Here is a 15,336-nt window from a genome sequence, read left to right on the forward strand (position 1 = left end):
AATACATTTAATTCTTTCAATTAAATCAATTATGGGAATAAAAAGGATAGGAATGTGTAGCAGAGACGTAAATGAGCAGAATCGATGAGTCGGTTTACTTCACGTTCTGTCTGTATAGTCTGGAGTATTGGTGAAGATTCATTTATAAAAGGTTTATTGTTTTCTATTTATTTATGGTATGGAATTTGTCTTCATTTATCACGTCTTGCTCATTTTATGACCACTGCAAATCAATCATGCAAACTAATGCTTTCAATATAGAATTCTGGTGATCCAAAGGAGCCAGCTGATTGGATAAAAAATCAATCTTTCGAACAATTTATCAGCAGTATACAGTTTGAGAAGAAAAAAAAATCCATCTTTCGAACCGAACGCGGCCCTTTATTTATCATATAATGTACATCATTGTCGAAAATGAAACAGGCTAAACGGAGATTTAGCTAGACTTTCTATATTTGAAGAAACATATTACCATAAACATTGAGTAAAAACAAATTTATATATATAAAAGGAAATTAGAAAAAAGGAAATTAGAAAAAAGGAATAATGCATGGGGATAAACATATATACATACATACGTACACAGACTTCGTTATTTCATACCCATACTTTTTTTTCTCTAAAAAACCAACAAAGAATCCTTGACATCATACTTCAGCTTCTCCAAATTAGGTTGCACTGCAAACTGAATCATGGGCGGCGGCCCACAAGCCAACGCAAGAGTGTCGTTCGAGCCCTCCGGTATATGCTCCCTCAAGATGCTTTCGGTGATGAAACCCAAGGTGTATTCCCATCCTTCCCTTACAGATTCTTGGACCACGTACCACACTTTCAATCGATCGTGCTTCTTTGCCCAACCGTCGAGCTCGTCTTTCAGCAAAATATCATCCTCGGTTCGGTTCGCGTACACCACGTACATCTCCGTCTCGTCCTCGGGGTCCTTCAAGATGGCTTGGATGACTTGATAAATTGGGGTGATCCCTGTCCCACCGGCCAGCATTGCCAGCATTTTGGCAAACTTTGGTTTGCCGTGGACCGTGAAATTCCCTCTACCTGTATATTCAATGTGACCTAAAGGACCCTTTACGTCTAAAAATGACCCTACTGGCAGTGAGTCTAAGTACTGTGACATCAGTCCTCCATTGGGGAATTTGGGGTGCACCCCTTTGAAATAAACCTTGACTACTAGATCAAAGTGGCCTACTTCATCGATGTTGCTTGTTGGGGTATATGCCCTCATGCAGAGCTTATCGTCGATCGTGGCACACAAAAATATGTGCTTACCGACGGGTAATCCCAGCAGTTGATCTTCCGATGGTAATGCAAATCTAAACAAGCGAACGTCGTGTGAGATTGATTTTTTTTCGACGAGTTTGCATGGGATTTTCTCTCGTGGAACTAAGGCCACGGGTCTTGTCGGCACAACTTCTTTAATTGGAGCTAAAAAGCTCATCATGTTCGATGCCCCGTGCACGGAAGTATTCGGCGATGATGTCGATGAATCGGAACCATATCCCATCGTGAGCAACTCTCCGATCCGAAAATCTTCCAGTAGTTTCTTGGCTTTATCAGAGTGAATTGCGTCGAATTCTTCAGTGCAATCAGTTCCAGCGTTGATCAAAATACTATCGGCGCCACCGGGGTGATCTTTGAGGAATCGAGTGCAGTCGTAGATGTGACCGTGAACGACGATCCAAGCCGAATCGGCGGAGTTGTGTCTCTTAACTTCCGACATTGAAAATGTTTTGGAGGCAGTGTTCATGAAGGGAGATGAAAGACTCTTCTTTAAAGTGGGGTTCGCATCGGTTGATTTTTCAAGGTGTCGTTCCTTAGCCATCCATCCACCGGATTGGTTGCCCGGCAACGTCGGGTGCTCGAAAACAATCCCGATTTCTCCTTTGTGCGGCTTGCATACGTTTGTTTTCACACGGAACCAGCAGTTGTTCATCATTCCCTGTTACAAGAAAATCATTAAAACCATTAGTGAAACTTGCATTGATTTTCCCCTTAAGCGAATACAATTCACGGTAATAAAAAAAGGAAACCGCACCATGACATTCCAAATGAGCTTCTCGGGCTGAGTGTTGAGCGTCTCATCCCAGGCTCGAACCGCAATTTCCTTGGTTCCGAGCAGATCAAGAACCTCGACCTCCAGGGACCAGAAGCACCAGCACCAGAATTTCCCATATTTGTTTGGTTTCTCAGTGTGGTCCAGTGTACATACTTGCCATGTTTTTCCACCATCCATAGTAACCTCCACACGTGTCACCTTCTTCCCACCCCCTGTTGTCAATTCATACAAAATCAAATAAGTAAATTAAAGCTTAATTAATTATAAATACAAATTAAGTAGCTTCATTTTCCACGATTCTTCCCAAAACCGGGGGGTGGGGTGGGAAGCCTAATTCCATTGCCCAGTTACCCAGTATTGTATTCCCCGACACACAAGTTTCGATCAAACTTTATGCCAAAATTGCTTTTTACCTCTTTTTGGAGGTCTTGTGATGCCTTATTTACGGGGGTTATTAAGATTTGAGCAGCACTTTTCCCTAAATGATAAGGAAGAAATATCCCAAACTAAAACCCTATTTTGATTATATTCCAAACATTGTAACTCGAGCCTAAGGACAAAAGGCTTTGTATTTTAGACTAACTCCAATTATTCAAGTCTTTCTTACACTAAAATCTGTGAGGCTCACAATCGATAGGAGAATTCTTTAAAAAGCATGGAAAAGGAACTCACCGGAATATGTGTAGCCCCTCAAAGTATATGGCCTTTGAGTGGTCCACGAGTTGATTGGCAGGATCTCTGCATGGCAAGGTGTCGTTATCACTGAGTTGATGTTTAGCTCATTGATGATGTATTCCGGCTTATACCACCAAGCTTCAAACATTACATCACAATATTTCAATATCAACGTCAGCATTAATTCTCCATGCACAAAGTAATCATAATTTCTACAATGAAAAATGGACAAATTGTTTACCTTCTTCGTTGGCTAGCTCTGCATCAACGTGCGAAGGAAGTACTCTGTTATCTTTATAATGATAATAATTCTCAGATTCTTGGGTGGTGACGATGATTCTCTTCAACCATTTCACCATTCGTCCACCGATGAACCCGGGGATGATCATCCGTACCGGGAATCCGTGATCGGGAGTCAAAGGCTTCCCGTTTTGCATGTAAGCTAAGATAATATCACGAGAAGGGTCCATGGTGAACTCCTTCTTGATGCTAGTTCCGTACTTGGAACCACCGCCTCCCGGTAAATCCTCGGCACCTTCGAAGCACACATTCAGGGCGCTGTGTTTCTTGCTAAAGACCCCACATCTTTTGAGCACGTCACGCAATGGTACACCCCTCCACACCGAAGTGGAAATCCCGGCAGCTCCCCAATTGAAACCTATAGTTTGTTTCACCATGTTTTGTTCTTTACGTCTGTTACCGGCACAAACCAGGGTCACGGGAAACTCACGGGTCTGGAACTCGTTAACGAGTTGGTCCATCGTCAACTTCATCGGTTTTTTAACTAAGCCGGTGATTTCAATGGTCCAGTCGTCCCATGAACCTTTGGGAACCGAACCGTGGTTACGGACGTAGTGGAGGGGAACGGGGGTGATAAAGCCGTGGTGCATGAGGCGGTTCAAGGGTGGTTCGGAGTTGAAAGGGTGTTTCCCAGTGAGACGGACCATAGAACCGTTACGCTCGATCCAGTTATCGGCCGTGGCTTCATCTCGAGAGTCCAAGACGGAAGGTTCGAGCTCGTTATCGGACTTGAGGATCATGTCTTTGTAGTGGTTGAACTCATTTCCTTCGTCTTCACTGGAAGAGTCATCGTAATCATGATCAACAAAAACATGTTTGACATGGCGGTGGGTCTGGGCAATTGGACCGGGCTTCAACGGGGTGAAAACACCATTCAAAGCCGTTTCAAGGCGCCTGAATTGTCGATTATCAACGGAAGCCGCCATGATTGAACAATTTCTCGTAAAAGAGAAGTAATAAAGAAGCACTCTCTCTCTCTCTTCCCCCCACCTTTTCTTTCTCTCTCCCGGTTTTTGGGGTTGTGTTTGTCCGAAAGAGATTGAAGAAACTGAGGAAGGGACGAAGTGAATATATAGGCTCGAGGAGGGGCTTTCTGGGAAGAAACTTGTCAAAATGAAAATGGTCCCTCAACGATTGTATTACAATTTATATATTAATATTAAAATCATACACCACTATGTGGTTCTAATTTGTTTAATTTTTTAAAAATAGCATAAAAAATTAAACTAAAATATTTACCAATTTAATTATTTTATAATATTTAAAAAAATATTATACTAATTATTGTCAATTAATTTATGTGTTTGTAAAATTAGAAAGCGAGAATATACGTCGAAATAGTTTTGCGGTACATGTAATAATATAAAATTATATTATTTAAATTATTTACGTTTATGTGTAAAAAATTTATTATGTTATATTTTTGTTCATATATTATTTGAAATGACCATCCAGCTCAGTTGGTAGAGCACAAGGTTCTTAACCTTGAGGTCGTGGGATCGAGTCCCACGGAGGGTATTTCATAATTCGGAGGTCTCTTACGGAAGCTGCTCTCAACCTGGTGTTGGGGGTAGCCTACTATCTTACCTCCCCTTACCCCATACATATGGAAAAAAGGGACATCCATTTTTTTTGTTCATATATTATTTATTTAATCAGCATTGTTTCAGTTTTTTTGCAGATATAATATTGTCGCACTTTTAAACTCAATGAATGACGCGACTTTCAGCTATTGTTTATTATGATGGTGAAATTTGAGAAAATGAAATCGGCGTTGTTTTCATATCAAATGAGCGTATTAAAATATCATTGAAGAGAAACATAACTCTTGAGGAGCTAATAACGAAGATTTCGAGGAAGATTCATGTTGGAAGTAGTAGAAGAATGTCGTCGTTGCAGTACAGATTTCCAACATCATTGTTGCCATTAACTTATACAGCGTTCAAACTTTTGAACAATGATGATGTTGAAATGATGGTTGAAGCTCAAAGTAATTATTCAGACGCCGATATTGAGATGTATGCAAATTTTATTCAATTGCGTGCCGTTCGGGGTCAATCATTAAGCTCCCACTATGGGCTGGCTGAACAAGTTGATCAAGTTGACATCTCGATGACAGTAATGTGTAATGATTTTAATGCCATAATGGGGAGACATTCATCCGAAACTCCTTACGATATGTACCGAGGTGGGTCGACGAACAATTCGTATGGCAACATCGCGTCCAATTCAAGGGGAAGTCATTCATCTGCAAATCCGTTTGACCTTAATATGAAGATGCCATCGACGCAACCATCTGTGCAGTTTCCATTTGACACGATGGCTTCAAGCTCTAGGGGGAGGCATTCGACTGTGAGATTTTTCGATCTGAATGTCGATATGTATTCCAGTTCAAGGGAAATGCGTGCAAGTAGTAGGTTCTTCGACCTAAATGTGGAGAGCATGGAGGAACCATCATCTCCACCAGAAGAACCGCTTCGTGAGCCTGGTGCGGATGGTGCTGAGACTGGACTATTCATTCTCCCAGAATCACCGTAATTCAACTCCGATGATGATGATGATGTGGATGAAGTTCCAGCAAATGTGACACAAACTGACCCTCCAGCACACATGTATGAAGCTGGTTATGGTGCAATGTATGGGCCAGAATTTGCGAATATGCCTCATCTCGGTGACTATAGATATTACAATATCCTCTCCATGACAGAAAAATATGTATGCTACTATGCCCGACGTAAAAAACGGATGTAATTGGATGGTTCGTGTATCGAAAAGGAAGAGGAAAAACAACAGATGGGAACTAACAGTATATAACGGTCCTCACATATGTTGTGTTGGAGGAGTCAACCAAGATCATCCCAACTTGGACTCTGAGTGATATGCCAAGCCAGCATGCCCATGTTAAAAGCAAGCTCTCATATAGCCGTTGTTGTGTTGATTTCAGCTATACAATCGCAGTATGGGTACATTGTCTCCTATAAAAAAGCTTGGTTGGCAAAACAAAATGACATTGTCAAACTTCATGGCGAATGAGATGCATCTTACAAAGAACTTCCAGGCTGGTTTAGACTGGTGCGGAGGTTGAATCCTGGGATAATTGTTGACTTCGAAACCTCCTATGCATACCATAATGATCGAGTTCTCCACGATCGATGCCAATTCTACCGGGTTTTTTGGACTTAACCACATTGCGTTAATGTTGTCAAATACTGCAAGCTTGTGGTCCAGATCGACGAGACTTTCTTGTATGGAAAATACAAGCAAGTTTTATTATTGGCAGTTGTCCAAGATGACAACCACAGCATTCTTCCAGTTGCTTTTGCTCTTGTTGAATGAGAAGATACAAATTCTTGGGCTTTTTTCCTCCGAAATTTACTTGCACGTGTTATCACGAGGGAAAACATCTGTGTCATTTCAGATCGCGGAGCTGGGATCAAAGCAGCAATGGAGTCTTTGGGTCCAATGTGGCAACCACCCTTTGTCCAACATAAGTATTGTCTCCGACACATTGCTGTGAACTACCATGGAAGGTACAAGAAGAATGATGAGTGTCAATTAATTGTGTGTATGGGTAAGTGAAACTGATGTAGTTTGTTTTCTTTCGATCGTTTTAATTTTGCAAAGAAAGCAAGTTAGTAAGTTATACATTTTTTGATCAGGTTACGAACTACTTCCTCTAACGTTTGAATCAATGCTTTAAGATTTGTAGGCGAAGAACGAGGAAGGATATGATTACATCAGCCTCATCGATAAAGAAATATAGACAAATGCATATGATGGTGGATATCGATATGGACACATGACGACCAACTTGGCAGAGGTAATCAATTCAACTTTAAAGGGTGTACGTCACTTACCAGTAGCGGCTTTGGTAAAGACTACATATTTTTGTTTGGGGGCGCTTTTTGCGAAGCTCGAGGGACAAGCTCAAACCTGGATGCAAGACGGTTATGTCTATCACCCTATATTAGTTACAAATCTACAGAAAAAAATCTCTGCATCAAATGGAATGTCTGTAATAAGCTTCTCTAAAAAGCATGGAATGTTTCGTGTCACAGAGTTGCCGCGACCTCTTCAAGGGATTGAAGTTGTGTCGTTAAGAGTAAATCTAAGGGATAGAACATGCGACTGCGGGTTTTTTCAAGCTCTTAAGTATCCATGCTCTCATGTGATAGCAGCTTGCTCGCATACACGTCAAGACTATAACCATTTTATGGATCCTGTATACCTATTGTCTGAAGTTTTTAAGGTATACGAATTTGAGTTTCCCCCCATAGGTAATGACAAAGACCTTGATGAGTTTCAAGATTGGCTTCCGATTGTACCAAATCCAAGTTTATTGAGGGAGCGTGGTCTTCCAAAATCCAATCGAATTCATTGCGATATGGATATTTGAGAAAGATCTAGACAAGACAGAAGATGTGGGCATTATAGAAACCCAGGACACACTAGAAAAACATGTCCACTTCTGTTGCCATCAAGTAACAATTGATGAGGAAATGATGTATTTGTTTATCAAATAATAATTCTTGTACTTTAATTTGAATTTACTTCAAGTTAATGTCATTCGATAATCGCTGATGAAGATTAAAAAACGATATAATACGAGATTGGACGTTGCGTTATATGTGATTATAATAAAGAGATAATAAGTGACAAACTTAAGAAAGTTATCAAATTACAATAACTGATATTAAATGGTAATAAAAAATTAACTGAAATACATTAAAAAAGTCAAACAAATTTAACAAATAAAGTAAGTATTAAATGAGAATAATAAAAAATTACAATTAAAAAGTCCAATAAACTAAATTAAAATATAATAAAAAATAAAATCTATCGATGTCTGCGACGCGAATGTGTTCCGCAGGGCGGTGGTTGTCGGTCTCGAGGAGGATTTCTTCGTATCACTGGTTGTGACTCCTCGCTGTCATCATCATCACCATCGTCGTCGTAGTCGTCGTCTTCGTCTTGAGTAACTACATTTTGTTGATGTGGAGCTGATGACGATGAAGCACCTCCATAGAATAAGGACCCTGGAGGTGTATGACTGACTATCCCACTGGCCTGCGAAAACTGGGAAAACTCATAAAACCCAGACATCGCTGAGTGTGAAAACTGTACAGGAGGTGTCTGTGTTGCGGCCATGGGTGATGAGGTTGAACCCGCCAAATATCTAGTATATGAACCCTAAGTCAGATCTACAAACATAGACCTATAATAGCCTCCAGGAGGGAATATCTGTGACGGTGGTGGTCATAAAAGCAGGTGAAGGCGACGGCAACGGCATCTGGTAATGGAAAGGCAGTGGCGGTATCATATATGGTTGCAGTATATAAGCTGGTGGATACGGTGGCTGCTATGAAGGTCCTGTTGGTGCAGCTGAGGATGAATCGGAAGCACCTGCTTTCCGTCCACGAGTTGGGCGACGATGGTGCTTTGTCGGTGAACGTCTCTGTCGACGTCGTAGAAAGGTCTGCCCTCGTGCATCCTCGGGAAGCAGAAACGGTTTCCCGTTACTGTTAAACCACTCGTAATAACCGTCAGCAACCATCAAGAGGTCAAGTAAAATGGGCTCTCTACGGGGAAGGCGCCGATGTCGATCCTCCCACAACACGACCCACGCATGATGCCTCACCAGCCAATCTGTATCTATCTTGCCGCGTCTATATGTGCTATGAAACTCGCCCATATTGCGAGGTACTTCCGAAATTGGTTGAAAACAACCAAATTGTCGGAGCACGCGATCAACCGAGTGCCACTCGACGGTCGCATAACATATCAAACGGACTATCGCCATCCAAACATCTGATGGGCCCCTCAACTCAGGTGGGATCATCGCCCTCACATCATCAGTAGAATATGTCACCCATTCAAACTAAAACAAATATATATATAATTTTCATCAATATAATAATCTAATTATATAACTATAATCTAAAATCGATTTTTAAACATTAAAATTCATACCTGTGTGCCAGCCTTCTGATCGATTAACACCCTAATTTTTTCTAAATCATCAGGTAACTCCTGATGATTTTTCCTATCAGTAGACAACCTATTCAAGAAAAATAATTTCTTATTCAAGAAAAATAATTTCTTATTCACTATATAAAATTATTAATATACAAAATCAGTTTTATAATTACCTCAGGAATAGCGGAAATACGAATGGGTTCTTGACAACGGGACATAAAAAGGGCAATTGATACCATGCCCAAGACTACAGCAGCAGGAGACATCCGCCGATAGCATTACGCCTGTAGTCAGTGGCTCGACACATCTCCCTGTACAGGCAAGCCACAATTGTCGAGCCCCAACTGAGTGATCCGGCCAGATGAAAGTCGCTAAGATGTTGCAACCACATACAGTAAACTTGGTTGCACGATTTGTCCGGCATCAACAACCCTCCTATCAGCTGCAGTATGCATGCCCGTGCATACTGTTTAACTTCATCGTCAGACGCGTCCTCGCTCAACTCCCGAAAATTGGCATCTAACCAATTTAACGGTATCCGTCCACCGTTAAAATTTTCCGGGACACGTCCTAGACTAACCTGGCACAAAGTAGTCAAAGAACCGGAAGCTATCCATGATATCACACCTCCATCCACCGGAAGCCCCAGGTGCATAGAAACATCCTCAAGTGTGATCGTGCACTCTCCGCACGGAAGATGAAATGTGTGGGTCTCTGGCCTTCACCGCTATACTAAGGCAGAAATAAGGTCTGGTTCTATCTTACAGTGACCCTGATATCTACCTAGGTGACTGAATCCAGCCTCTACTAAATACGGCATTACACTAGTAGGTATAACTAACTTAAGGTTCCTAATAAAATGATCTAATATACGGTATCTCTCCTAAAATATAAATAATTACACAAATTAATTTTTAAACTAATAATCATGCATTAAATAAATTAATTAATTAAATTAAAACGTTAAAATGTTACTGTATCAGCAAAGTGTCGAGATATATGATTTCCATCCAACCAAAGTAGACCGCCTTCCATTTTATATCTGCAAAAACCATAGTTTAAAAACCAACTAATTTATTGCAAATTCACTTTTATTTTAAATATATCATGTTTCGGTTTTAATTCATTTTTTTCAATTTTAAAAAATCATAAATATAAATTTATTTTAAATGAAAAATATTGTAAAATATATCATTTCCACTCTCAAGTTCATACGTAACTGAACTAATTATAGATTTTTTACATTAATATTAAATTAAAATAATTTTAAAATTAATTAAATCTAATTTGATGTTAAAGAAAATCTTTGGGTAAAAAGGAGAAAATTGAAAGATAAATAACATAAAAAAGGTTAATGAATTTGAGTATTTCCTCAAAATCTCAAAATGATAGAAGATGTTTCACAAACAAAAAACACAAATATATTTCTATTAAATCTCAAGATGTAAATTTACTTTATATCCTTATATCCTTAGCATTACAAATTTGATGCATTAGAAATTATTTAATATAATAAATTTTTAAAATGCTTTAAAAATATATATTGAATAAATGAAATGTGTTCCATTCAACGTCAATAGAGTTACAAAAACTCCACAAATAGGATTGAATGGATGTCATATAATACCGATGGGTTAGGGTTTATTCCATTCAAAGTTTAAGATTATGATCATAGTGTTTATAGTTTATAATTTAAAGTTTAAGACAATAATAATATATTTTTGATAAATTCTAACTTTAATTATTTAGAGTGAGGGGAAGAGGCGACTCTAAGAGAAAAAAGATGAGTGTTCCTAGTAGGTTTAAAACTCGTGACTAAGAGAAATAAGATAAACAATTTGATCGACTGATCAATGATTACTAAGGGATTGTTTGTTTGCCTCTTAATGGAATCATTCAGCCACCTCTGAATGATTCAGCACAGAAGCACATTCTGAATCATTCAGAGTCAGTTATCAAACAACATGTCACATTCAGAGTCAAACCATTCAGAGTCTCTGAATCATTCAACATTTGAATCATTCAGCGCTTAATCATTCTAAAGTAAACAAACAGCCCCTAAGACAATAACAATATTTAAACCATAAAATTAAAAATATTCTATTGATAGTATTTGAAATACTAACCATTGAATAAATTCAAAAGAAAGCAAAATGGGGAAACCCTTCAAATTGAGCTATTGTTCTAAGGTTGTAGACTTGTAGTTTAGCTGACGGTGAAGAATTAATTGAACGATCAAAAGGAAAATATGATTTTGGAATAAAAAATTTAATATAATTAGAGAATATGTCAAATAAGCAATTTGATTGATTAGTAAGAATGTGACATGAGTGTACCCACTTAGTTAGCCTAGTTTCCATATTTTTATGGTGTTTACTTTAATCAGCTTACTAGCTGTACGGTCAAGGATCGATGTTGCATCACTGATCCTTTCTTGTAAGTAATAATATGCATTAATTTAGTCCTATATCCGAATAGTGAAAATCTTAATAGAAAACATATAGTGAGAATTCAATAGGACAAGCAAAAAAAACAAGCTCAGCTTTTACTTAATCAAGTTTAATTAAACAAAAACTTTATTATTTGGGGAAGAAGCAAGTTTGGGGTCATTTCCACAACCACAAATTGTCAAAATGTACGTGCAATGTCTTTTTTCTTCTAAATTTTTAACCCACCTTCACATGAAATTAAGGTTTAGTGTCAAACTCATTGTGTGATATTATTGGTTAAAGAGAATATTGTTTTTTATATATAGAAAATTCGGGTTTGGGCAGTTGTATCTGTAGGATGTGTGTTAGTTGTCAATGAATCAATTTTTTCTATATTTTTCAAATCATTATTTTTTTGAAAAGGGGATTTGTATGATTATACACGATACCATAAGGATTAGAACATTACTAGAAGTCTCGTTAAAAAACCTTCTTAGACCTAGATGAAGGAAATAGAGTGCTCCTAAGCATCGTCCTTAATAACGTTTTTTTAACCCATTATTTACATGCCAAAAATTATTTGTTTTTTTTATTTTCTCTCTTATTATTTTCTCTCCTTCACTTCGGACTAACAAGCTTTGGAAGAACGTTTTAATTTTGGAAGGCAACGTGCATTATTGTGATTACATCAATTTGGACGAAATTATTTCTAAGACAATAAATTTTACCACAATTCAATAATTATTTTATTAGTATTTTATTTGTATTTTTAATTAATATTAACAATTTTGATTTGTAAAAATACTTTTACTTCTTTTTATTAATCTAGGGTGGTTACAAGTGATAATATTTGTTCTAGAGACTCTCAATCATTTAACAATGAATATTTAAATATTCTGCAATCGTTGGTGCTTGAACCATAACCTCTAAAGATAGCAATCATCTCTTAACCAATAAAGTCCCTTTGATTCATGCATAATAATACTTTTATAAACATCCCTAAACCAAAAGTATGTTAATATGGACATGACTTTAATAAAAAAGGTAAATTGTCTATTTAGTACCTAAATTATCAGTTTGGTTCATGTTAATATCTAAACTTTTAATTTTTTTAAAAATATACATAAGGTTTACTTTTTGTTTTATTTTAGTACTCTGATGTTAGAAACTTAATACATTTAGTACCTAAACTATTAGTTTTGTTCCGTTTTAGTACCTAAACTTTCAAAAAAAATTTAAACTTAACGTTAAATTTTGAACGAGTGTATTAAAATAAAACAAAAACTAAACTTTATGTATTGTTTTTAAAAATTGAAAGTTTATATACTAAAACGGATCAAAACTGATAATTTAAGTACTAAATACGTAATTTACCATAAAAATAATATGAAAATAACACATTTACATGAATATCATAATTATTACCGCTAACATTTTGCAAGTGAATACAAGCCTACGGTTCCCGTTATGCGGATTTATAATAATCAACCATAGAATTAATTACCAATAAGTTGCTTTCGGATCAACACTTTTCCTTATTTAATTAACAACTTGGATTAAATATTAAACTAAGATTAAAAATATAAAATATAAAGTTGAAAGATATAACTAGGGGTGTTCAGATCCAATCTGATCCAAAAAAATAATCGAAAACCGATCCAAAAAATCGATAACCGAAAAAAAAGAAATCGATTTAGTGTGTTTGTTTTTTTTAAAACCGATCGGTTCGGTTCGGTTTCGATTTGGAAATCCGGAACCGATCCAAACCGAACCAAACCAATAGTCTCTTACAATGAATGACTATCTCCCTGCGCATAACGACACCGTTTCAAGTTCAATAAAAAATGAAACCCTTTTTTTTGGCTCGCGCTCACTCACTAGCCAAAAATTGAAACCCTACCCCACTTTCTTTCGATCCCAATTTACTTCGCCTCTTCTCATACTCCTCGAGCACAACCCCTCACTCACAACCCAAACGACTTTGCCTCCGCATCATCTCGACTCACAACCCAGTCGTGATTTTGCACCCCTCAATCCATCACGATTTTGCTCCTTCCACTCGGAGTCTGTTTTCGCCATGGTTGTTGCACTGTATGTCACTCTTTATTCTCTCTCTTTAGATTTTATGTATTAATAATTTCTTTGCGATGCGAGATCTGAGACTGTGATTTCGTTTATGCATGTTGAGTTCTTCATATGGTTGGTCCTCACTATTCTAGGTTATATTCATGGCATCATTTATGCTCTCTATGCCATTATCTTCGTTAACCGTGATGAGTACTTTGATGATTACTTGCTTTTGATATTGAAAATTTAGTTTGTATTTTCATTGAAACTTGAAATTGGTGGATTTGTTGTTTTTGTGCTCGAAGCTTCAATGCATTTATGCAATCAGGATTCCTCTGTCATGTTCCGTGTTTGTGCCTATTGATTTTGCATAGATCTATAGCTCGAGTAATATAGTGATATTAGAGCCTTCAGTTTTGACTTTTGAGGGGTTTGGATATGTATTTTAGGGGCCACCGGAAGTGAATTGATGTTGTTTGCAAAATCAATTGATATTCTTGTACTGTAGATTTAAATGCTTATAAATTGATATTCTACTATGCTTCAATGCTTTGATATTTTGTCCCCCACCACTGTCCAGGAAGTAATATTTCGAGTGGTTGCTGCAATTTGCATCTTGGCAATATTGAATTTACAAAAGGGAAAGAAATAGACTCATCTATGCCCAAAGATGAAAAATCTTGGTCCATCTAAAAACTGCTGTTGAACTATTAATGTGAGCAAACTTCACAATCTTGCATTTGTTAAATATATAATCTCTTTGTAAATTTTACAAGCTTGTATTTGTTAAAATATATATTCTCTTTGTTTTTGTTATACATATGTTGTTTTTTCTTTATAAAAAAATTCCAAGAATTATTTTAAAAAATTAGAATCTAAAAACCGCACAAATCCAAACCGAATCAAGCCGCACTTAATTGGATCGGATCGGATTTTTTTTTAGAAACATCCAAACCGATCCAAACCGCAAACATTTATACTTTCGGATCAGATGAATTTTTAGCCAAAAACCGATCCAAACCGATCGCAAACACCCCTAGATATAACCACACTATTTTTACATATACAAGTCAGTAGATATTTTGCAAAATCGATGTCACAACCCGGAATAAATTAACTGATACCGTCTAAGGAAATTCCTAAGAATTAATTAATATTATTAGGGTTTTAAAACTTAAATGCAAATATAAATAATTATTATACAAGTAATGTACGTCGCGACAAGGTTTAGGCAAAGCTTAAGTAGATTAGATTAACAGAAAAGTATAAAGATTCTTTGTATTTGCATGAGGCATGCCATTATATAAGAAAGCCGTAGTTAGGGTAAGGGCATTTATACGGTAAAGAGAAGGTTTTTTTAAGTATTTTAAGAAATAAAATCTCAAGAATATCAAGTTGATGTGAAACATAGGCTCTTGATAATATTAGCTGACTTAAGAAAAAATTAGATTCAAAATATTATAAAAAAGCTGCATTTACTCTCAATCATCAGAAAAGTAACAATAATGATAATCAATATTAAATTTTGGACTTATTTTTTTTATTAGCATTAGGTGATTATAAGTTAATATATGTTTATAATCTTTCTTAGTTATTAACAAAGTATATACACCTTACATACACAACTGCTCGAACTCATATCTTCGAGTGAAAATAATATTTTCTTTGACCATTGAGACCATATATTAAGATTCTGAGTTTAAATATAACGTAAATACTAGAGATGGGATGGGTTTCACAAAGTTAGAAATAGAGATTGATATCAATTATCAATATAATGAGAGTCCATAACACAAAGGTTCCATGGCACAAAATCAT

General features: G+C 36.9%; 1 protein-coding gene across 2 annotated transcripts; it reads right to left on the reverse strand.

Annotated features, from left to right (window-relative positions):
* Window positions 1–610: 610 nt before the first annotated feature.
* On the reverse strand, window positions 611–15,002 carry LOC120155842 (nitrate reductase [NADH] 2-like). 2 transcript variants are annotated; one of them, XM_039167303.1, is made up of 5 exons: window positions 14,974–15,002; window positions 2,988–3,982; window positions 2,744–2,884; window positions 2,051–2,283; window positions 611–1,954 (listed from the first exon to the last, which is right to left on the reverse strand). In XM_039167303.1, exons 1-5 carry the CDS (start codon window positions 14,991–14,993, stop codon window positions 620–622), a joined length of 2,724 nt encoding a protein of 907 aa, XP_039023234.1. In that variant the 5' UTR covers window positions 14,994–15,002; the 3' UTR covers window positions 611–619. The 2 variants fall into 2 exon arrangements, with proteins under 2 accessions (XP_039023234.1, XP_039023243.1); XM_039167312.1 differs by lacking the exon at window positions 14,974–15,002 and having other exon boundaries at window positions 2,988–4,012.
* Between the last annotated feature and the right edge of the window lie 334 nt (window positions 15,003–15,336).

Source organism: Hibiscus syriacus, unplaced genomic scaffold, assembly GCF_006381635.1.
Source record: "Hibiscus syriacus cultivar Baekdansim isolate YM2019G1 unplaced genomic scaffold, ASM638163v2 tig00002840_pilon, whole genome shotgun sequence".
NCBI classification, from domain to species: domain Eukaryota; kingdom Viridiplantae; phylum Streptophyta; class Magnoliopsida; order Malvales; family Malvaceae; genus Hibiscus; species Hibiscus syriacus.

What these genes read in the sequence shown, in the direction of transcription:
- LOC120155842 (XM_039167303.1), bottom strand. Translation starts at nt 14,993, where the DNA reads ATGCAGCTTTTTTATAATAT. An exon ending in GAGGGGCTACACATATTCCG is followed by an intron (nt 2,284 to 2,743) that starts GTGAGTTCCTTT and finishes AATTGACAACAG; the next exon opens with GGGGTGGGAAGAAGGTGACA. An exon ending in AGCTCATTTGGAATGTCATG is followed by an intron (nt 1,955 to 2,050) that starts GTGCGGTTTCCT and finishes TTCTTGTAACAG; the next exon opens with GGAATGATGAACAACTGCTG.